Source organism: Haliotis asinina, chromosome 11 (genome assembly GCF_037392515.1).
Source record: "Haliotis asinina isolate JCU_RB_2024 chromosome 11, JCU_Hal_asi_v2, whole genome shotgun sequence".
NCBI lineage: Eukaryota > Metazoa > Mollusca > Gastropoda > Lepetellida > Haliotidae > Haliotis > Haliotis asinina.
The window spans coordinates 8480109-8505464 of record NC_090290.1 but is presented as its reverse complement, the minus strand read 5'-3'; the positions used below and the strand labels follow the sequence as shown (position 1 = coordinate 8505464).

Here is a 25356-nt window from a genome sequence, read left to right as displayed (position 1 = left end):
AATCACCTTTGTAAGGACTGATATATTCCTGTGTGAATTAATAGTGATATACGATATACTATTGTGTTTATTGTTTCAGGGTGATGCGTACTAATCCTATTTCATCCATCACAGTGTTGGTACTGTTTTGCCTACGATGACTCCACATAAGCTTAAACACAATGTGACCGTTTATAAGCTAAGATCCAACCTTTTGTGGTCTTAATGGGCTCTTCAAACAGCATGTTAGAAAGTGCAGTGGAGCAAATAATTCAATATTTTTTTAGTTTGAGTGAAATGAAACACTGTCAAAAACACCGAAATGCAACGGTGGTCAATCACAAATTGTTCAGTATTCGGTGACATGGTTTCATTGTGCTCATAAATTAGATCTAGCGACGTCCACCTCAGCCTAGTGGCCTAGTGGCCTGGTTGCCAGGTGGCCTAGCTTTAATAGCGTTACGAACACAGCAGAGTTGCTTTCCTTCCGACTTCAGTCGTGAAACAACATCACAGTGCTCTTCGTTCCCACCAGATATTCCTCCAATACTGATATGGCTGCTATTGTTCCCAAGTACACCGTGAGAAAGGCAACCGGAGCTGACATTGGACCAATTAAAACCCTGACTAATGCAGAGGACTGGCAGATACCACTTGGTTTCTTGCAGTGCGTTTTTGATATGGATTCAAAGGCTTGGTTCGTAGCTGAATCGGACACAGGTGAAATAATTGGTGAGTGACACAATGAAACTGAATCTACAGATTTTTGTAATAAATCATCTACACTGTAATACTGGCCACCAACATTAGAATATGAAGTTCGCGAAAAACACGTTTGCGAAAGGAGAGGGGAAGCATGCAGTAAAATGATCCCCTACAAACTCGAAGGTGGGACAGTTTGAAAATTTCGCGCACGTTATTTTTGTGATCATCGCGGGAATACCTTTCAGCGCATTGATTGGAAAGACAAAAAATAGCATAAAATAGAAAACAAATACTATTAGACAAGCTCAACAACTGCCAATCGGAAAGGTGAAATCAAATCGTGCCTACAAAGACATGATATAGCTTTTACACATTTAATGTTGATGGTTGAATTGCTTGTACTTGTGAAATCACTTAACCCTGTATATGACGATGAAATTCTGAAACCCGTAGACATACTGTTCCCTGATTCCTCCTTATCACGCCAATTTCAATGCCACAGAATTAATATGGGTGAATTTAAAAAAATGGATCGGATCCCAGAATTAGGATTTCAAAATGGCTTCTGTATGGAGGGCTTGCAAAGAACAATTGTCATCTATTGGCCAGAAGGAATGGTCAGACTGTTGCAAACGTGATGGAAATTGAGGATCGCGACTGGCATCGAGAAATTGCCCGAGGATGAAATGGGAAAACTTGTCATCGAACTTACAGTCAATACTGATGACAGTGATATTGATGACAAGTAACAGATTACAGAGACTTACATATAGCAAACAGCTGATAAAGTACCGCTGAGCAATCAACTCACTAAGTTTTGTTTATTTGTTTTATTTATTAGTAGCCCCTTTTGAATTTACATAACCTTCTTTCATTCCCATCGAGGTCAACACAAAAGCATTATCCATAACGTTTTCACACACACAGAATCTACCCTAAGAAAGAAATGAACCATTTAGTATGTCTTTTTTTGTATACTAAACACACAAAATTGTCAAGTGGTGAATTGGACTGTGTATGGATATCGTCAACCGCAAATTAGCAAATAGAACCGTTCAAGTAGAGTGACAACAGACTGACACGCTTTACAACAGTTTATCAGTTTACATACCCTCGACTCTTCAGTGGTAAAAGTAACTGCACCGCCATTCAGATTCACGGGTTAAAGTGACAGGTAAGCATTATTCTAAATGGTCTCTCTGTAGTTACATTCGCTCAGTGTATTGGCAGTAAACAGTGTATGCTGCGTATCGGTCTACTCCTACAAAAGACACGGAGAAGCAGGCGCTTGTATGTATGTATGTGTGTGTGTATGTATGTATGTATCACTGTATGTATGTATCACTGAATGTATGTATATGCATGCAGGCAGGTACGTCAAAAATGTAAAAAAAATCATTACAAGTGTTAAGTCATACATGTAAACAGAATGCTGGTATTTGCAACATGTATCTTTAGAGAGATTGTAGCAGTTACAGTATGACATCGTTACATATTCATTATGACGTCACAGTAGGGACAAAGATCTAGAGTGACAAGTTAAAAGCTTACAATGCTTACAAAGCTTACAACTTTTGTTTGACCTTATCTATGAAGTAGTGTTATTTTAAGATTGGTTTTAGTTTGTCTCAATTTTGAACTTGATAAAAAGGACATGTTATGGATTTAATATCATTTCCTTTGGGACAGATATCTAGATGCTCACTCAGTGGGGTACATCGAGCTTCAGGCCACTTTACTTGTTGTTTATGTACACGAACCTGGGCTCTCAAATCTTCTTATTGAGCAATATACATGCACTGTTCGTTACAGCCTGTTCATGGTGCGACATATATACTCTCCCAAAAAGAAACGCATAATACAAATTTCAATGTCATGTAGCAATGAATTAAACGTGATTCATTTTACAAAAGGGTTTGATCTGTTTGTGAGTCCTATGGTGTTCATGTATTGAAACATCACAACAAAACGCAAATTTGGGGATCAAATAGTCGCACCCATGCGTATAAAAGGTTGATCACAGTCTGTCGATTACTCACTGTTTTGGGAATATTGTTGACGAACGCAACATGCCACGTTTAAGTGAAGCCAACCGTCACATCGCCATTGGTCTCCTTGAAGCTGGCCAGTTTCAACGTGCAGTTGTCCGACGCATGAATGTTCACAAAAGCACCCTTTCAAAGCTCAGGGAGAGATATCTCAGGCAACGTTCGGCAGATGCCCCTCGTTTTGGGCGAGTTCGAGCGACGACTGCATCACAGGATCGCTGTACATCCGGGTACATCATCTGCGCCATCGAACAGCTACGGCGACCAGTACCGCTCATGAAATACCCGGACTGAGGAGACTTTCTGCACAGACCTTCAGAAACAGGTTGAGACAGGCTGGTTTACGTGCCAGAAGACCTTATTTTGATCGTGAACTTCAACAATAACAACGAGTTCAATGGTACACAAACGTTCAGACCTAAAACCTATCGAATAGGCGCAGAATCTGCTTTAGAGATGAATCACGATTACTATTGGAACGCCGCGACGGCAGAATGCGGTGGTACAGACACCGACGCTTGCGTTCCCTAAGATTCGCCCGTGGAAGTGCTATGATGTCCGTTGGAGGAGTGATTCGGTGATGATTCAGGGCAACCTGACAGTTTAAAGATACTGTGACTTCTGGATGTCCACTGTGGTCACACTAGGTATTGACTTCAGTGCCCCACACGTCTCCATGAGACACACAAACTGACTTTCCTCGACTTGGCGCCAAAGACGGATAGGTCTGCACATTCCAAGTGTGCAATTTAGCTATTGGGTCGGGGGGTGGGGAGGGAGAGTACATTATATTTTTGAAAGAACAGTCAGAGAGCTCTGTTTTACATATGTCGCAGGAACTACAGACAGTTGATTCTGGCTGATGTATTTTATTCGTAAGATGATAAACCTGTGGACCACAACAGCATACTATAGGTGTTGCCTGACATGGCGTGTCCATAGACAATATTAAGGTTAAATAATTTGTCAAATATTCAAAATATATTTGGTGATATTAATTGTACTTTATACAATTAAAAATAACCATTTGCAGTTCTCCCAAAACATGGTTGGATATTATGTTGAATAAAAGTCAAACATGAGAAATAAACATCATGTACATAATTACCACGACCATTCGAAATTCACAACATACCTGTGGACCACAACAACATACTACAGGTGTTGCCTGACTTGGCGTGTGCTGGGCCCCTCATACATGTAGCTTTTATAGATACCAGTCATATGACCTGCCTCTGGAACACTTGTATGGGCTGCATGTGCCAAGACCCAGGATGTACCTGTCACTAAGGTGGGCTGTCTATGCTAAGATCAGTGAGTGCTGAAAGTACGGTGCAGTGTTAGTGACAAAACGTTTTAGCCTGTGACACATAGAAATTTTCGAGTATCGTAAAAGTTACAGAGTGTCCTTCAACAATATGATGACATTTTCCACCGTTATTTCTGTTACATTTGGACACAATTCAATGTAAATTTCTTAAATGTAATGTTTGCTTTGGTTAGGGTCTTAGTAAGATTCTGATTTTGTCTTTTGCTACTTATTAGTTTTCTTTGTCTTGTTTTTCGAAACAATGTCGAAATCCAGAAATGTACATTACACAGTGCCATTTTAGAAAGTGGTCAAATGTAACATGTGCCACATTTGGGGTTAAACGGCCGACCATGTGTGCTTGCGATTAGGTGCCTGCGATTATGATGCCTGTTGTTTGCAAACGAAATGCGTCCATTTTTCTCGGATGACTGGACCAAGTGGAAAACGGTGCAAACACAGATTGTCCGTTTCAAGACCTGCTTTTCACCTGACGAACGACACTTTCCAGCCACGTAGTAATTCACCATGTTGGCATTTGGTAACTGGTTTCAGTGAGTGAGTGAGTGACTTAATATTTAACGTCACATCGGCAATATCTCAGCCATATCGTGACGAGAACATTTAATACTGAAAGGAAATATATGGATACTATAAAAACCTGTCGACGAAGGACAGTAAAACAACTCGAATATCACCAATGGAATTAAAACTAGTATGGAAAGTGAATACTAATATCATTATTCTTACAATATAATATAAAAACAGGCTACAGATTGCCAACAACTGAAGGTAGATCACCATACTAGGGACAATGGGGACGTACAGTACCTTAGCTACCTGCATGGACCCTAGCTGGATTTACATGATCCCCTCAGCTGTTATCAATTTAGGCATATCTAGACAAAAAATAGAAATACTCATATGCTACGACGACTTAGAACAGGGGAAAGTTTCAATATACTGTGAATGTATTTTGGACTTACGTACCCTCTCAGGAGTACAATAATTTTACAATACTTCAATGCCTACTGGCATTATATATTATTGTTGTGAATGAACGTGTTCTGATGAGGGACCGGAACTCAGAATTTTATTTTCAGTTTAATGACATGTTTACCTCAGTTGGCTTGTTCCGTCAGAACACTCCACATTGCAAGATAGTCTTCCACAGCAACATACTTTTTTCAAGAAACGGAAAGATATATAACACTTGCTCAAGTGCAGTACAGCTTGATGCTGTGTTCCCAGTCTTGCATTATGCCTGACAAACTGGCAGTGCTTCCAGACTGCATTAGTTCTCTCCACACTGATGGCATGTGGGAGCTGGATAGGGGCATCCAGTTCTCCTTGTCCCACTGCTTCACTCAATCCGTCTTGGCATTCTCATTGCTGATGGATCAATTTTGTTCTGGAATGCTATTTCTGTGTATTCCGTCGCATGCAACGACATTCATTCTTGCTTCCTTTATTAGAAACCCTCTCCACTTTGTCCATATATGGGCATATTGATCATATTGGTAGTGCAGTGCAACCAGTAACAAAATATTGGGGCTAACTGCAAAATAGGGGAAGTAGTTTTTGATGACCATAGAACAACAAATTCCACAAATATACTCCTGGCAGGTAACTAGAGTCTAACCCGTTCAGATCCCTATATCCTAGGTTTACATACGGATTTACCATATCAGAAGCGAAAGATCAAAAGCACCGACAGTACTTTATCAGGCATTAAAGTATACACTTATATATTATGTTACACTCCATGGACGTCGGTAGGCCATTGTCTGCACCCCTCCGTAATGAAACGAGCCCTTGGCTCGAGGTTACAGCCACTAACACTCTAACACCTCACTAGAGGAGATCGTCAGTTAGTTGTGACTGTGGACTGCGAATTTAGGCCACAAAACCCGTGGCTTTTCTGATTGTTTCTGGCGAGGTTACTTCATGTGTATGTTACATTTGGCATCTTAGAAAAAATACATTTCGTCCTCACCCTCATGTAAAGAGAGTTACAAAGGACCTTTGCCTTGAGCAATTGTAACGTTAAAGCACTCACTTTATAATAGGTTACTAATTATTACACTTCAAAGATGATCTGGAGTAGTAGAAACACTGGAGTTATGGGACAACCCATATTACCAAAGAAATATAAACCTATTCTTCCCTAACTCATTTTAATTTATAAACCCCATAACACGACCACTATTCATATCCCTTGTGAAAAAGTACCTGTCTTCCCAGTGAGAGGCAGACTGCTCGGTTGCGGGACTAGTTTATATAACACAAGGAAACAATTTGCAATCATATCAATTTAAAACATTGATTTCAATGTCCTCCTCTTCTTTTTCATCATTTATTAATTCATCTAAAGTATCGTTATATTTATCTTCACCTTTTTCTACAATCACAGTTTGTAATTTAACACCAAGTGAAGAAATACTACTAATACATAAAGAACTAACATCAACAATCCCTGAATATTTTGACCCTTTATCAAGGAGCCTATGAATATTATTTTGATTAGGTTCATTGTCATTTTCCCTTAATGGACAATAACCAGATATTTTCCCATTTATAATAATTGGTCTACTTTTATCATATAGTATCACCCAATCAGCGAATTGAGAAGAAGAAGGTAATTCATGTATTATAATTATTAGAATAGGATTATCTTAAGGGGTGCCATTTTTCACATTTTCAACAGTTGTTTGAATTTCAATGGAAGTTTGGGTATTATAAATGTTGATTCCATTCCATTGTAAAATGGTATCTTTTTCATTGTGTGAAAAATGTAAAGTTTTATCTCTCAATCTGTTTGCAATTTCTTTATTGACTGCCCTAGAAAGATTTGAAATAGCTTTAAATAATGAAGACTATTTTGTATTTTTTTAATGAAATAGTTAAACCATAAGACCTGTCCTCTTTTGGTAAAATTCTGTTTGCTTGAATTTCATTTAAGTTTATAAAATTATTTTTAACATAACTTGTGTCATCCCTTGTCATTTTCCTATTCCAATCAAACATTAAAAATCAGTTCAAGTTTTATTTTTTGATTGCTTTTTCACAAGCGGTAACACAATCGTCTACATGGGCTATTTACATGTGAATTACCAGGATGCAGGATGACAATGCACAGCTGAACTGTACTCGACAAACCCTCGCCTCAACCGACAGAGCTAAGCAGGACCGAGAACTGGAAGCTTAATTTACACAATCATACATTTAGAGAACTGTCCATATATAGCATAATCGCTGTGTGTGCAACATGTTTAAAGTGAATGAATTGAAATAGCAAGCACGTGAACGTGGAATGTGAGGTTATTCTCGTATAAGGAAATCTGAGTTCATCGAATTACTAAAGGAACAAAAACCTATAGAATTACAATTCACGCCTACTGAGCATGCTGTAGGTAAATATTTGAGAGGCAGGAAGATGGTAGTTCAAAGAAACATAGACGTTGAAGATATAAAACTATTTGTATTTGATAAAGTAAATGTAGAACTGAAAGATCTAAGAGCTACTGAATTTCAACTCACATTAAACATGACACCAGAGAAACAACAGGTGAATAAAGCAACTGAATACACCAGTGTTTAATTCAGAGGTAATCAAGAAGTTACAAGGTAACCAGACACTATCAAGTCTTCTATAGACAGATCATTTGAAACAAATGGAGAAACATTAGAACATTACACTAATAGATGTTTGGTTGGGTTGTTGATAAGATCAACATGGTGTACCTGAATATAGCAAACTATGTACCGTTGAGAGGTGGATCATATTTACCACTGTCAGAGTATTTTAAGAAAAAACAAGCTATGGTTAACGTTAAAAACCATGGCAACAATTGTATTAGGATAGCGATAAGATCTGCTAAATTTCCAGCTGAAAAACATTCTGACAGACTTTCTAGTTATACAGAAGATGATGTGATCAATTGGGAAGGTATTGATGAACCCACTCCCACCTCACAGATTAAAAAAATAGGAAAACAGAATCCAGACTTAGCTATAAACGTATTTGGGCACGAAGGTAAAAACGTAATAAGGCACAGGATAAGCCCTTTATTGTATAGGGATGGTAAAAAAATTATCAATATTTATGGTTCAAGAAGGTGGAAAATATCACCACACATGGATAGAGAATTTCAGCCAACTGTCGTACAATCAGTCGAAACACGGGGGAAAGAAACACTTTTGTGAAAGGTGCCTTTACGGGTTTTCTAGGTCCAATCCACTTGATTTGCACAGGGATGATTGCCTAGGTGTAGAAGAGACATCTGTACGAATAGATATGCCAAGAAAAAACAACAATATCTTGGAATTTACCAACCATATATCATCTACATCGATTTTGAAGATATCATTAAACCAATTGACATAGTAGCTCAATCCACTGACAAAAGTTTCTCACACAAAGTACAAGAGTATGAAGTGTGTGGTTTCGGATATGTGATCGTTCGTTGTGATGGTCAAACTAAACCTCCCATTATTTATAGAGGCCAAGACGTCGCTTAAGAATTTCTAAAGTGTTTACAAAATGAAGAGAAAAAGATTACGAAAAAATTGTACAACAAAATACCAATGCATATGACACAATAAGATCGGAAAACCCACAACAAAAGCACACAATTTCATGTATGCTGTAAACCCCTGAATGGTGATTTAGTTAGAGATCACTGTCACATTACTGGTAAATACAGGTGCGGCTCACAATGAATGTACCTTGAAGTTAAGGATAAATCCTAAACTTATTCATATCCCAGTTTTGTTTCACAATCTTTGTGGATATGATTCACACTTGATTACGCAATCTATTTCAAAGGTAAAAGGTAAAATATCCTGTACCCAAACAATATAGAAAGATATATGTCCTTTTCACTAAATAGGCTGCGATTCATAGATAGTGTTCAGTTTCTGTTGTCATCTGTAGACAGTTTGGTCAAGGTTAATAACCCAAATGACTTAGTTATACATCGGTACACAGAAGAGAAAAGTAGAGCTTTGCTGCTACGTAAGGGTATCTACCCGTATGAACATATGGATAACTGGTCTAAGTTTAATGAGACACAATTACCTCCCACTGACCACTTCCATAGATGCGTCTATCTCACAAGATGATGACAAACACACGAAAAACGCATGGGAAAGACTGGACTGTAAGAATCTAGGTGATAACCACAATTTATATTTGAAAACAGAAGTGTAACATATTGCTAACTGATGTTTTCGAGATTTTCAGAAATTCGTTTTTGAAGCAATACTGGTTGGACCTGGCATGGTATTTTTTTAAGTCCTGGGCTATCATTGGATGCCCTACTGAAGAAAACAGGTATGGGATAAGAATTAATCACTGATTACTATATGCATCTGTTCATAGAGAAAGGGTTACAAGGTAGTATTTCTATGGCATCAAAACATTATTCCAAAGCTAACAACAAGTATGTGAAAGGCTACAACCCCAAGAAACCTTCAAACCACCTACTCCACCTCTATGCCAACAACCTGTACGTTTGGGCATGAGCCAATATCTGTATGGATTCAAATGTTTGGATGACAAGCAGGTCATCTGTCCGGAGGACATCATGAGCATAGCGCCCAATTCGAACAAGGGTTATATACTCAGAAAAATTGCAAACATCACACAACAGCTACCTCCTCGCCCCCGAACGTTTGAGGTTTAACCAGGACTGGATCTCCAAGTACCAACATAACCTGCTGGATGGGCCACTGGCAAACATTGAGAAACTGGTACCAAATTCAATGAACAAAACAAAGTATATTGTTCACTATCGTAATTTACAGCTGTATTGATGGATATGGATATGAAGCTGACCAAAGTACATAGAATAGTGAATTTGCATCAAAGCCCCTGGATGGAGCCCTACATCAGGATGAACAAGGACCTGAGAAAGCTGGCCACCAACGACTTTGAGAAAAACCTGTACTAACTAATGAACAACACCGTATTCAGTAAACGATGGAGAATTTACGAAAATGCGTTCACGTGAAGTTAGTCTAGTCAAGCCAGGAAGACAAGCTCAGAAAACTGATAGCAAGCCTGGCGTACAATAGAAGTACTATATTTGATGATGATTTAGCAGCGATACATACGAAAAAGTGTCACATTAAACTTAGTCGACCGGTCTATGTCAGTATGAGCATTCCAGACATTTCCAAATATCTGATGAATGACCTCTACTACAACAAGTTCAAAACACAGTATGTGGATAGGGGTGCCCCCATCTGTGAGGTGTTGTACACAGATACTGACTACCTGCTGATGGAAAGTCTAACCGAGGATGTGTACGAAGATATGAAATCCAATATACACCTGTACAATACTAGCAATTACCCGAGAGACACGCCATGCACAGTCAAGTCTACAAGATAGTGTTAGGTAAGATGAAGGATGAATGTACTGGCATGCAGATCGCTGAATACATTGGTTTGAGACCTAAGATATATTCTGTCAAGAAAGCAGATGCTGAAATAAGAAAGGCTAAGGGCGTGAAGAAGAATGTGGTGAAACGACATATTAAGCATACCCTCTACAAACTGGTCCTATTCAAGAAGAAAATGTTCAAACACCAGATGAACGTACTTCGTAGTGACAGGCATAAGATATACAGGCTGACTTTGAATAAGACATCTCTATCACCGATGGATACAAAACGATGGATAGCCATGGATAATGTCAATACCTACGCTTATGGGCATAAAAATATTTAAGTAACATATACAGAATGGAGAAAGTTTACTACAGCCCGGGGGAATATTGGAAAGGGGCAGACGCTATTAAAACATTAGATAAAGCCGCACATGTTTCAGAAGAAAAAGCCAAAGCCTGGTTACAAAAAGAAGTTATATGGCAACTATACTTACCGGAAACTGTAATATATACCCAGGAGAAAATTCAGTATTCATATACCTAATCAAATTCACCAGGCCGACCTGTTGTTTCTTCCACTCAACACAGTCAGAGGTATTCTATCAAGAGAGCAGACGAAGCTGAAATAAGAAAGGCTAAAGGTGTGACCAAGAACGTGGTAAAACAACATATTAAGCATACCCCCTACAAACAGACCCTATTCAACGAGAAAACATTCAAACACCAGATGAACACACTTCATAGTGATGGGCATAAGATATATGATTTGACTATAAATAAGGCGTCTCTATCACCGATGGATACAAAACGATGGATAGCTTCAGATGGTGTAAATACCTATGCTTACAGTTATAAAAATATTTACATTACATACATATAATGGAGAAAATGTACTACAGCCCGCGAGGATATTGGAAAGGGATAGATGCTATTTAAAAAAATAGGTAAAGGTGCATATGTTTCAGAAGAAAAATCAAAAGTCTGGTTACAAAAACAAGCTATGGTATAAAGCACAACTGATACAGCTCAAGGCGTTATCAATAAACTGGTCCTTATCTAAATCCTCCCACAAATAGAGTCAATATTTGGGATTGGCAACAGGTATGATGTTATCACCTCAGCCCCTAGTTGTGCCTCTTACCTAGCATATAATTTATTTATTTTCTCATCTGACATTTTCTGAATTTTATCAGCAGTTATGTTTTCTCCTAAATAATGTTTTCCCTTACCACCCACAAGTAGTGTAACTAGTCTGTCTTGTTACTTGTTGTTCTTTTGTTCATCTCAAACTAACATCTGTTCTAGTAATTCATCACACTCCATTTTATAATACAGTAATCTAGTTTTTATTTTAAAAAAAATAGTATCCAACAAACAGTAAATACATAGAGATAAAGGTTAGGTTACACACGACTAGAACTTCAAAAACCGAATTTGTACTAGAATTTGCTAAAAATTACTAAAACATTACTAAAATTTATTACAAATTTCTAAAATTTACTAAGACATTACTAAAATTTACTAAACCTTTACTTGGTAATCCACTGGTTGGTCGGTTTTTTAACATGAGCTGGGCATGTTTAGTTTCAGCAAGCTGTTTCTTTACCTTTCTTTCACCCTTTTGGTTTGCTCATGAAATCGTTCTCTCTCAAACAGCCCTCGAACGAATCCCTGTCCTTGCGGTGAAATAATGCCACACACCGAGTCTGCTCTCTCAAATGTATTACCATTGAGTTGAAATTTTGTGTCAGCACCCAGATGATGCGATTTGCGTGTCGGCCTGAAAATGCTAAATAATTTTCCTTATCTCTCTATTAGCACTGCAGTCATCTAGGATGAACAACATTGGTTTTTCTTTTAAATTGGTTGTGAAAAAAAATTAAACACCCTTGTGAATGTGTTCTGGGTCAACTTTGTGCACCTTCTGGGTCTGTCATGACCCAAGATTTATGCTCGTAAGTCTTGTTCATGTTTATAGTAGGACATTAGATAATGATTTTATCGAACATGTATTTATAGTACCCCTCCAACAAATCCAGTATGAAAATGGTCTTTCCATTCCAAGTCTGTCCCCATATTATGGTGCAGTGTGGATTACATGGCAAATTAATGGCACGATACGTCCATGATTACATATAAATATAATTTTAATTTACATTTTGTTTGAGCCTTCTTCATTATTTGAATGGCTATGCCCTCACTTCCGCTGTTGGTGTGATGACCACTACCGTCTAGAGTGTAATCATCTGTCGATCTCAAATCCAACCATAATGCATACTTTGGTGTTAAGTAATCACCAATATGCACGGAGTATAGATCCAGGTCACTGACCACGTTGTTGACTTTTGAGTTTCGTCTGATTGCAGGTAGCTCCTTTATTTCTTCCCACTCCTGGTGTGCTCTCATTCTTTCGAATGGGTCGTATTCCTCCACCGGTATGAACAAAATACCTTTGCCAGCACGTTCATGGTGATATTCCACACCGTGTCGCTCTTGTAAAGTACTATGATTCTTTGTTGCAGTATTCTATCGTAGAGGATGGCAATTTTTCCAGAGTACTGATATTGATTGTGCCTGGTAAGATCTTGACTAGTCACCATGTGGAACTCCAACAACAGGTTGTCGATCTGGTAACTACCCTCTTCACCGTTTGGCCATACGCACGACTTTGCTGTAATCATTGAATGTTAGGTCGTATTCTAGCCTGACACCCAATGTGGCTTCATAAAATGGTGAAATCTTAGCAACTTGAAGTCTAGTGGGATACAAAACCTGTTTGCATAACGTATCAGTGATTACTTCTTCACCAAATGAAAGTTTGGCTAACTCCCCTGCCGTGAAGGTGTACCCAATACTTATTCGATTGGCTGCCGATTCCCTGGCACACACTGTTGGCGCATTCTGTGTAACAGTAATATACATTGCTGTCGCCTATACTGCGCACCTCGTTACTGTTAACTTTTATAGTTGTCTTCTTCACTTTAGCACGGCCCTAATTAGTTACGAGCTCACGTTTGTTGTTGTCTGAAGTCAACGTGATATTAAATGCTAATTGTGCCGTACGTGGTACTATGACATCATTCACACCTAAGTTTGAGAATCTAACCACAAGTACTTGGTTCTGGTTTATCTTGCTTGGATTGTTCGTAAAAGTAATAGAAGACGCACGGCTTTGACACCTAGTGGTTCTCCTAATCTTCAGAAAGGATTTAGTTTTCTACCATACGGCATTATTACGTATTTATATTGATATAATATAATTTCAAAATATGGACGATATTCAGATTGATGATTTTGGTGCTACTGCCTCTCCTGATGTTGATTAAGATACTTCATTTACTAGTTTATCATTGAGTAGCCAACCATTTCAACAACAGTGGACGATTATTACGATGGATTAAAAGTGACAAACGCTCCTTTGAGTCTCAGGGTAGAGACTATTCAAAGTTTACAATAGATGATAAGGGCATTCCACGTGGTAAGGATAACTCGTAGATTAGTGGTGAGTAGTAGTGGTGAGATGACAGGAGCATCTGACAGCATCAGAAATCTGTTAGGCATGTACTTGGACAAACCATTGCGGGGGTTTAAATTTCTAATGAGGGAACTGCACAGCCTAGATGAAGCCTTGAAACATGTCCGTGGATAACTCGTGAACAACATGGAGAAACTTAACGAACTTGACAAGCACATAAGTAGTGAAAAAAACAAACTCAAGGAAATGGAAGACGATGATATTAAGCGTTGTATCACAGAATGAATTCGTAATTTCGAAGACGAGAGACGTATACGATTTGAATCCACTTCCTTGAATCATGAACAACTTCAATCCCTGATCAGCCGCATTCGGGAAACAATCGATAGAATACTGAACAACGATACCAAGTTGACCAACAGGATCTGAATGTTGTTCTGAGAGCAAGGCATCACCATTGCCAGCCTTCTGACAGCATTGGGCTTCATCATATCGACTCTGGTTGTATCGCTGAGTTGGGGAGCCCCCACACCCTCAAGTGATGGCACCACACCGAATGGTGGTGACGTCAGAGACTGGATAAAGAAAAAACAAAAACGTATAAAATCACTTGGAGAGGCCCTGCCTAAACTCGCTGGTGAAGCTGCAGAAGCCCTGCCCGGCATCCTAGGTAGCAGTGTCTCGTAGCTGCTCAGATGGGTAAAACTGCAATGTGGCTTAGTCAAAAGCTGTGGGCATTCATCGTTACTGTAGTTGGACTTGTGTACTTTGCATTTAAGGAATTTTTAGCCAAGTAAGACACAAGCTGAACGCAACCCCTCCGACAACTAACGCTGTTTTACTGTCTATGTGCTGCTCATTTGATATCTGCACATGCAGTGGTTGTGGTTGTGGGTGTGTCGATTTAATCTTAGGTGGTGATGCCACAATACGGTTTCACCAGTTTGTGTGGATGGTGGTACGTGGGAAATGTTGATGTCGACGTTAACACCCAATTGTTGGTCGGCCGTGGCAATGATTATTTCATTATTATTGTAACCTGTTATTTTATTGTTTCTCCGATGCATATTACTCGGCGCCATAAAAACTTCCATACCAAACACGTAGTCAACATTTGACCTGGCATATTGCAACGTGTCCTGGTATCATTTTGTGGCACTAGGTAGATCTAGTGATGCAATAGCATCCTCAATATCAGCCACGAACTGTTTCTGTGTGTCGTAAGAAGTTCCATTACCTATGATAATAGAGCGTGTCAGTGACTGAGACCCGAAAATAGCCCACACGTACGTTCTAACTGAATCGTTTAAATAGATAGTACCGGCACGAGTGTATGCATCCAGCATATTTTTTTTTCAATCATCACCTGGTCCTTGTTTAAACCTCCAAACGTGGTAATCCTTCCGTCGTCAGAAGCCAAGAGACTGGCTGTGAATGATAGGAATGCTTAATCCGTGACTAGCCCCAGCAAACGCCAGTCTGTCTTTGGATCGACCCCAAATCCATTGCAAACTCATTCGTGTGCCCGTCTACCATATGGGTTGTTTATTGCATTCCACGCCTTATCCTGAGGTATTGGTGTGCTTTTTTCTTGGAGAATACGTCTGACATGGTGGTAGATATGAAATGTAAACACAGATTTAATACGTTCATCAGGTCTAGTGTCTGTCAATGTCAAACCACACCCAGTTGTCACATACCACATGGCGAAATTGAATTGATTCTGCCAGAATTGCAGCGGGTTGTTAAACCATGCATGTACCGTTTTCCCGTTTGTGACCAAAAACCCATAATGTTCAAACGCTGCCATGAATCAGGTTCTGAAATACGAACTAACCACATCAACCAAGATTTTCATGTGTGTGAAGTCGGAGGCATTTATGTTGTCGTTTTGGGGTAATGTACTTCGGGTTTATAAATATTATTATTATTGTACAATATACAAATATAATTTATACTATAATATGAACATTACGCTTCCGGATATAACAAGCGGTGAGGCCGTTCAACTTATACACGCTATTGATAACACGTCTGGTCAACTCAAAATAGCACTATGCTACTACCTGCGATGGACAAACATTAAGAATAAAAATAATGGGATGTTTGTTAGTGGAGCCAGACACTTCATAATCGATGGATACTACAGCGTGTGTTCTCTCGATGATGAACTTTTCACACCCGTAGGAGCTGAACTTAAAATAAATTACTCAAACGGAACAGTGGTGTTGATTAACAACAGTTTAAACGCGGTAGACCGTTGGCAAAGATGCAAGGGCTGATAGAAGAAATAAACCCTAATATTACCATCACTGGTACAAAATTACCAGAGCTAGTTCCATGCCGCGAGCTATGTGTTCATCTCGATCAGCTTAGCACAATTCCACGTTCTTGTTGTTTCACAAGATCAATGATGGACTTACCGAGTCTGTTTCATCGCGACAGTATACAACGTAAAAAAAGTAATATTTCTAAATTAAAAATTTCAATTTTAGATACAAAAAAAATATATTATAAATATAGGATGTGTAACATTATACATACAATAATGGCTAGTAATCAAGGTCCAGGAATGCAAATAAAGAGATGCATTAATGTAGGTTTATCAGACCTAGGTGATACCAGATGGTTTGATGCCACAGGAATAGATGGTCAAATGTACGCTTTTAAGCTCATGAACAACATTTACACACGCATTGAAGTTTCAGTCGTCGGTGTCTCTGGTAGTACTCTTAACCTAGATACATCAAGATCTATCAGCAACAATGATACAATATAGTTTGCAACGACGCTAATGAATGGAGAATATACCCATCGTTGGATGGTGAATTGTTTGATTTAGAAGAGTCTGACAAAACGAACGTTGATCAAAACAAACCGCACTATCTAATGCTCACTGACGACAACAAGTTGGTGATATTACCATATTGAGTAAACTGGTTTCTCAACATAACACTATGTTCTCCATACGTTTTCATGGAAAACAAAGACCACTACCTAAACAAATTTGTAAATAACGGAACCATCCTTGTCCCATCACAGAGACACAATGTAATCATCAAACCAGTCTCGCGTATGGCAACCCACATGCTTTCTAGTAAACCCGGGGAGAAAACGTGGCATTGCAGCTGGTGACTGAATTCAACAGTGCAGCCACCCTCCTGGAAAAACTCCAATTGAACTTGCTCAATCGACTGACATCATTAAGGGAACCAGAATCATGTGGACCAGAAAACGCCAGAATCACGTTTGCTATTTTTACATACGGGTGATGCATCAATCACATACAAATCTGCCAGATGTTACCATTCTCTTTGATGATAATATATCCTTAACCAGGATTTTTCTATCTGAGCACATAAATTTTATTGGTTTAAAGTTCACACCTGAGACATTGTCAGAAAAAAACAACTGGAAACTATTTTCTTACCATTCTATAAACAATGATAAGCAATCACTCCAATGTACCACTCAGTGATGTAGGTGACACAAAGCAATTAAATTTTCCAGGTGAGGAAGATACCCGTACCTCCTATACTTTAAAGACTGCGCAGACAGGAACGAATGCCACTTGCAGATTTTACTGTGATTGAATGGTTAACTGAAATAACACTAACCAGCCCTTACGTCTTTTTTAATCAAAATGATTTCGTTTCCAAAAATACTAATAACGGGATCCTTCTCACGCCCTTTAATCCATTAAAAGATAAAACGATACGTGTATTATGAATCCCAGGTCACACTGGCAACATGTTAGCTCCAGTCAACTTGAATGCCAGTTTAGTCATTCATAGAATATACGATTATCAACGTGATTTTTTTTCAGATTCAAATCATTGTATGAAATCACACACAACACTAACTATAGACGTATATCTCGCAGAGATTTCTGAGCGAAGACTGCTTTTAGGTGGTCTTAGAATAATTTGGTTTAAAAGGCATGAGAATAAACATTGCTGAATCATAAGGCAAGGCTATGAGCCATCAATAAGCGTCGAAGGGGTTCGTATTTTAGATAGAAACACACCTATTGATATCTCCCCCATTTACATGTACGATAATCTAAACCTTATAAGGCTTAAACATATTAATAAAAACTTAAATGACAGATAATTAAAAATAATTTATAAAATATATTATAGACACACAGAATGGGGCTACATCCCGCAAATTGAATTGTAAAGCAAAGAAACACAATGAAATTGGAATTCTACCTGAAGCAAAGTTAAACTCGATAGAAGATCATATTTCCATATATTCAATGATAATAAAATCTCAGAAGAAAGAAGAAGAGTTTCGTTTGATTCTAGGTGAACCAGAAAAATACAACAAAATGAAAGAAGATATTCCATTAAATATTCATAAACAAAGTTCTATAAGCGAGGACGAGAAAAGAAAAATATAAAACAAGGGATACAGCAAACATTGATTACAAAGTCAACTACATAACAGCAGATACAAGTTAAACTGTTTCTGTGAAGTCAGTGTTTTAAATTGATGTGATTCCCTGTCTTGTATAAACTAGTCCTGCATCACAAAGAAGACTGTTGAGTGCTTTTTTACAGGGGAGATGAAAAGTGCTCGTGTTATGTGGTTTATAAATTAATATGAGTAAGGGAAGGTAGTTTTTTTATTTCATAGCTTATATGGTCCCGTAACACTCTTGTTTATACTACTTTTGCTAAGAGATCAAAGACACCCGCTGTACTTTATCAGGTGAGAAAGAACACTTTTTACATGACGTCACACGGTATTGACGTCACTACGCCATTTCCGTCTGCCCACTCGTTATGAAACCTACCCTTTATAACCAAAATCATGATACATGCCAGCTGTCCTCGTGTCGACCACCCTCCTACAGGTTTCCTTGGTTTGCTATTGCTGCACTGGCTAACATCACTGGTCCAGACATTGCATTTGTCTTTTCGAGTGATAAAATGTATCAAAATTAGACTCACAATTAAACAGTGAGACAGCACATTTGCAGTGCTTACATTCCCACAATGCATCCGTAGAATGTCGCATGTCCAGCAGCATTCGAAATAACCGCCGACCCGCAGGCACAGTGCCAGTTATTATTGTATTTGGTGGGCACTTTCAGATGTGTGCAGGCCCTTATGGTCTTCATTAAATTATCTGTCAATTATTTTTCAACTAAAGTGCTTCCCCCTGTTTTCTTTAGAGACTTTCGGGAATCATCCGCGATCCATCATGATAATCTACAGTTTCACTTCCTGGAATCTGGAATTTGGGTGCTTTACATTGAGTGGAGGAAATTGTATTTCTTAGTAACTCCCGTTATGTTTATAATAATATCTATGTTCTGTTTTCTCCAGGTGTTCGAGTTTGTATATTCTTTAACGCAAACACAGCGGAAGGCGGTCTCTACGTCGTCAGGAAAGACCTCACGGGTAAAGGCATCGGACGAGCCGTAAACCGCCATTGTCTTACAGCAGTTAGTGACGCAAACATCACCCTCTCGGCAACTGTGGTCAGCCATGGCTTCACGTTCTACTATGATGTACACCAGAGACGTGGACCAGTAGAAGTCTTACTTGCGACCATTCCTGAAATAGGAACGACTCCGGGTGTCACCATAGTCTGTTATGAAGAAGCCACATTTACAGAGTTGAAGGCATACGATGAGACAATATGTGAAAGCGAGAGGGAATATTTCTTCAGAAACTGGATCATCATGCATGCAAAATACGTTCTGATAGCTCGCTCACGTGCAGGACGTGTTGTAGGGTATGGGTGCCTCCGGACAACAGAATACTGCAATGAGATTGCACCATTGTATGCTGATAGTGACGCAATTGCATGGGCATTGTTGAAAGAACTCTTGCAGTACCTGGATCCGAAGGAAGCTGTTCAAATGCATATTGTCGCAGAAAATAAAACAATGATGAAGAATATTGGCCAAGCTCCTCTGACAAATGTTGTTACGCTTCATAAAATGTACACTAAAGTGCAGGTGCCACAAAAACTTGAGCAATTGTATTCGTTAACTGTCGTTGGATTATGTGTTGTATGAAACATTTCTACAGATCATAGTCACAGGTCAATAGCCCGTCTTTTATATTGCATTGTTGTAACCATGCTTGAAATAGATCACTATCACCTCACAAGATGCTATGACTGAAATGAACATGCTTTACTAGTCAACTGGCTAGTTATTCTCGCTCGTAGCGCTACGAACTTCTTAAGCCCATTCTTAACACATGGGCTACGATCAAATTTAAGAATTCTCGGGGGTACGAACGCTTCGAGAATAAGGGCCATGCACAGGGGAGTTTAGGGAACAGTACCGTTGATATATAGTCATCAGTGCAAGCTTGACCTGACTTATCTCCCTTCCACTTACTTCACTGTGATGTCAGTGGTTGTAAATATACTAAATATACAAAATGTATGGAAACACCCTAATTTTTTTATAGTTATGTGTAATCTTAAACGTGGTGAGGTCATTTAACCCGAGGTAAATGCTACTTTGTTTGTGCTTTATTGGGATTTTTCACGAGATGTTAGTACTAAAGGAACTGGTTCAATGTTCGTTTAATTTGAGTGAAATGAACAGCCAGTGGTTGTATTGTTTTATTCCCTGTTTGTGTTCCTACATGTACTTTTAGTGCTATTGTGTGGATTTTGGTGATAGATTTAATACAATGTTTATGATGAATAAAAGGGAAATAAACTGACTGACTGATTTTTGTTTTGTGTCTAGGTGGTGCTGAGATGACAGAAGTGGAAATGTATTTGAATGTATTATGTCAAAGTATTTATTACATCATCATTGATGAGGACGTATGGAAACTTGAAGGAAATGTAAAGAAACGTTCCACAAACGTTTCCATTTTGTTTCTGTTAGGGTTCCGGTGTTCGGAAACGAAGTTATTATTTTTTTGTGAATGTCTGTGGGTGAACGTTCCTTTAGAGATCTACGAGGTCTTCCACAAGTTGATGTAAAGGGCAAGATAATGATACGTTTGTTCGAAAGTAAAGTATATGTACATAGTCGTCTCGAGTGTCCGCATTGCACTCTCTGTACAAGAAGCCTTGGTTTCATTTTGTGTGACGTGGTAGGTAATGCCCTTGTTGTCTAAATACAATCTCACTTTCTTGTTATCAAATTCACGACCTTTGTCAGATCTTTTGATTTGTGGTAGAGTGGCACGAGAGAAGATTGTCAGAGGATATTTTAGATGCATCAGCCAGGTCAATGTCCCATCGAGCATTCAAGCTAGTTGAGATGAATCCGTTCTGCTTTAACTTGTACTTGACGGGTCATTGAAGTGAGTAACTGTCTTGATTAGCGAGCGACTTTTTGATGTGATGAACACCGATATCAAATTTCCCTTCCATTGTCACCATGTGGTATAACTTCTTTGGGCCTCAAAAGGAAGCTGGAAGTCTTGGATTAAAGTGAATCCTTGACAAATAGTTTTTTCAACCATCAACTGGCATGCTAAGAATATACTGAACAGCCAAAGAAATCGCATAGAACTAATTAAGCCTTCCTGTTTATGGAACACTCATGGTGAAGTGACGTAATTATCCCAAATATGATGACGTCATGCAGTTTGACATCCATATAAACATTTGCACAAACACCTCACGAGTATTCACCTTGACAAGGGTTTGAGTACACAAAAGAAAAGATAAGAAAACAAAACAAACAGTTCAATATTGACGCTGGCAGGTGTATACGCCATAAAATCGATGCCTAGAGTTACGGCCGAGCAGAAGGGAATGGCCGTTGGAAAGTTACACGGAGCCAGCTCTGCAATTTAACCGCCTGAGCCAGAGAATTTCCGCGCCACCTAACACGACGACATGCTCAACGGGCACCAGTGCCAACTCATGAACAAGATCGTTTCCGGGTCAGTCATCTAAGGAACAGAACTCAGGCAGCAAAATTAAAAGCAGCTTTAGCTTATGGGTCAAGGTGAGCAGCAATGCGATTACTCACCACCGGGCTGCTGGAATCCATTGCCGACGGCCATATATGTTGACACGTCAACGACACCAGCGACAATCACAGCCTTCACACAGCAAAGGTGAGTGTGAGAGAGTCAGTGAGTTTAGTTTTACTCCGCAATCAGCAATATTAAAGCTACATGGCAGCGATCTGTAAATAATGAAGTCTGGACGAGGTAACCCAATGATCAACAACATGAGCATGAACACTCTTGAACGGATGACATGTGTCAAGCAAGTCAACGAGTCTGACAACACGATCACGTTAGTTGCCTCTTATGACAAGCATGGTCGCCTTTCGTGGCAAGCACTGGTTGCTGAATATCTACGTCGTTGTCAGAAGTACTGCGTAATACTGTAGTTCACCTTAAGTCAAGATCTTGTCAAAATGTAATGCTAATTTCTGATCTGCAACAGTTCGGACACGTTTCTTTTCGGGAAGACATTATCTTTTGTGGGTCACACTTATAGAGCACCTTGTTATCTCCAGCAATTTAGGCACCCGCGGCGAGCCACCTCCTCGTGGTGGGTGCTGGGTAACGCCAAGAGCTCGCCAACACCCCCGTAGTGGACCCGGGGGGGGGAGGGGGGGGGCATTTGGTCCACCAACCCATTTGCCGTGGGTTGCGGCCCTGTGTCGGTGGAGGACGGGAGTCTGGGGGTTGAGGGCACTGGGGACCTGTGACTGCGTTCCCTTTGCTCAACACACCCCTTCGACCCTTACTTCACCTAGACGGGAGGTTGAATGGGCCCGGTTCAACCAATCGGCTGGTCATGCCAAACCCTGTACATGGAATCTATATATATTTATCATTGCACAAATTGAAATTGATGTAATTTTGGTCTTGGTTATATTTTTATAAACATGTTTGATTTGAATTATGACGTTTAGAACTTTGCCTAGCGTCTTATGCCCAGAAGGCGATGGCTCATTGGCCAATCTGGAGGATCATTTATACATAATTCTTCTGCTGGAGTATATCATCCGGGTATCCTTGGTGCTGCAGGCTGGAGGCCCGCTTGCTTTAGCATTGTCCTTGTGATACTCCGTGGTGGGTAGGGAGGTCGGATGATAAACCCTGAATAACTTACCATGGCTTACGAAACCCCTACTAAAAAGAGCAAACGTCCTCTTGAAAATGACCCTGTTGATGACCTCAGACCGTCTAAACACATTGACTACTGGCCACGTTTTATTGTCATTGAGACCAAAGATGATGCACCTTTAAAGTTAAACCCTTTTGCGGTGTCTAAGGGTATCCAAGGCATTGCCGGTGATGTAAAGAATATTAGAAAATTACATTCTGGTGCTCTGTTGATCGAGTGCGCCAAAGGGCAACAGTCAACGAACCTTTTGAACACTGATACTTTCGTTGGCACTCCGGTTACTGTCACGGCCCACAAAACACTGAACACGAGTAAGGGAATAGTACGTGATCGAGATCGCTTGCTGGAAGACATGTCTGAACTTGATATCGCTTCCGAAATGAAAGACCAGGGTGTATTATATGTCAAACGTTTCACAACCCGTAGAAACAACACAACTATTCAAACCAATACCTATCTGTTTTCATTCTCAACACCTACTGCTCCAACATCACTTAAAGCTGGATACTGTAATATCAGTGTGGAAAAGTACATTCCGAATCCCCTTCGGTGTTTCAAATGCCAAAAGTTCGGCCACGGTGTCAATACTTGCACATTGTCTCTTGTGTGTGCTCACTGCAGTGAAAAGACACACACAACAGAAGATTGTGACAGTAACGTCAAAAAAATGCACCAACTGCTCAGGCGACCATTCCTCATTTTCCAAACAGTGTCCTATTTGGAAAGAGCAAATGGAGATAAACAGAATAAAGTTTACTCAAAATATCAAATTTTCTGAGGCAAAAAAACTGGTAAAGAGGTCTGATCTTCCAGAAAGTTATGCTACAGTAGCAAAAACATCATCGGAGTCTACTTCTAAAATAACAAAAATCATCCACAGGCTGCCAAACTACTTTGACTTGGGTAAATTGCGATTCTCCACAGCTTTTGTACCCTGCTATATCATCTCAGACTGAGGAATCACTTCCTAGTACATCAAAGTCTTCTTCTGATCACAAATCATCATCATCTCAGTTACACTCAAAGGCTCAATCGACAGCTGATAGTCAACAAACGGTGAAAAGTAAACCGAAGCCAAAGCCTGATGCTTCAAAACAACAAAGTGGCAGAGCTCCTAAAGGGTCACAAAATAAAATTCAATTGTACAATAAGTATGTGTCTCTTGAAGACATGGACATTTCTGAAAACGTCATAGCTTGTCGCCCTCCAAATGAGTGCGGGGTAGATCCCCAATAAATCCCCCCAAAAGATAGTTTATTCCAATAATATTGTACAGTGGAACTGTACAGGATTGAAGACTAATTTACCTGAATTACAGCTATTAGTCCAGGATTTTACACCTTCAGCGTTATGTCTCCAAGAAACATATTTAAAACAAACAGATACATTTGACCTTCGTCAATTTAATACATATCATTGTTTTTCACCTCCGGGTGATAGAGCGCCTGGCGGGTCATCCGTTCTAGTCAGACAAAACTTTATTCAAAGCCCTGTTTCACTAAATACTAATATGCAGGCTGTTGCAGTGAGAATTACTGTACATGTAGCGTTTACGCTATGCTCACTCTATATTTCGCCGTTTCGACATTTGCCAAAACTGATCTTCAAGCCCTGTATGACCAACTCCCGAAGCCCTGTATTATAATGGGAGATTTAAATGGGCACAACCCACTCTGGGGTAGTGTAAATACAAACACTACAGGCAAATTGTTGGAGGACTTTTGTTCTGACAATGACTTATGTATTTTTAATGATGGTTCCAACACATATTTACACCCTGGTACAGAAACCTATTCTGCTCTCGACTTGTCATTGACAAATTCGGAACTACAGAATGAATTCGAATGGTCAGTCCACGATGACCTCTGTGGAAGTGACCATTTTCCTACTATATTAAAAGCTGTAACCCCATCTGATGTTCGTCCATCATCACGACCGAATTTTAAAAAGGCTAACTGGGCTTTATATGAAACTCTGTGTGCTGAAAAACTTAAACCCGAACGTTTTATTGACGTTCCTGATGCTATTAAATCTTTTTCTGATGAACTGAATTCCATAGCTGATGAGTGTATACCAAAGTCCTCTGTAGTTCCACACATAAGAAAACCATGGTTCAACGATGACTGCAAACAAGCTAGGAAGGCAAGAAAAAGGCAGAACATTATTTCCGTCGCCATCCTATGGTGTATAATTTAAATAAATTTAAAATTTTAAATGCTAAAGAACGGCGTACTTTTAAACAGAACAAACGCCAATCTTGGCAAAATTATGTGTCCAAAATAAATTCTCGAACACCCATGTCCAAGGTATGGAACATGGTCCAGAAAATCAAAGGTAAAGGTACTAAATCTACTGTCCATCA

General features: G+C 39.4%; 1 protein-coding gene across 1 annotated transcript; it reads left to right on the top strand.

Moving 5' to 3' along the window:
- Nucleotides 1-533: 533 nt before the first annotated feature.
- Nucleotides 534-19944, top strand: LOC137255633 (uncharacterized). Its single transcript, XM_067793089.1, has 2 exons — nucleotides 534-711; nucleotides 19247-19944. The coding sequence occupies exons 1-2, from the start codon at nucleotides 534-536 to the stop codon at nucleotides 19942-19944; spliced, it is 876 nt and encodes a 291-aa protein (XP_067649190.1).
- The last annotated feature ends 5412 nt before the right edge of the window (nucleotides 19945-25356 follow it).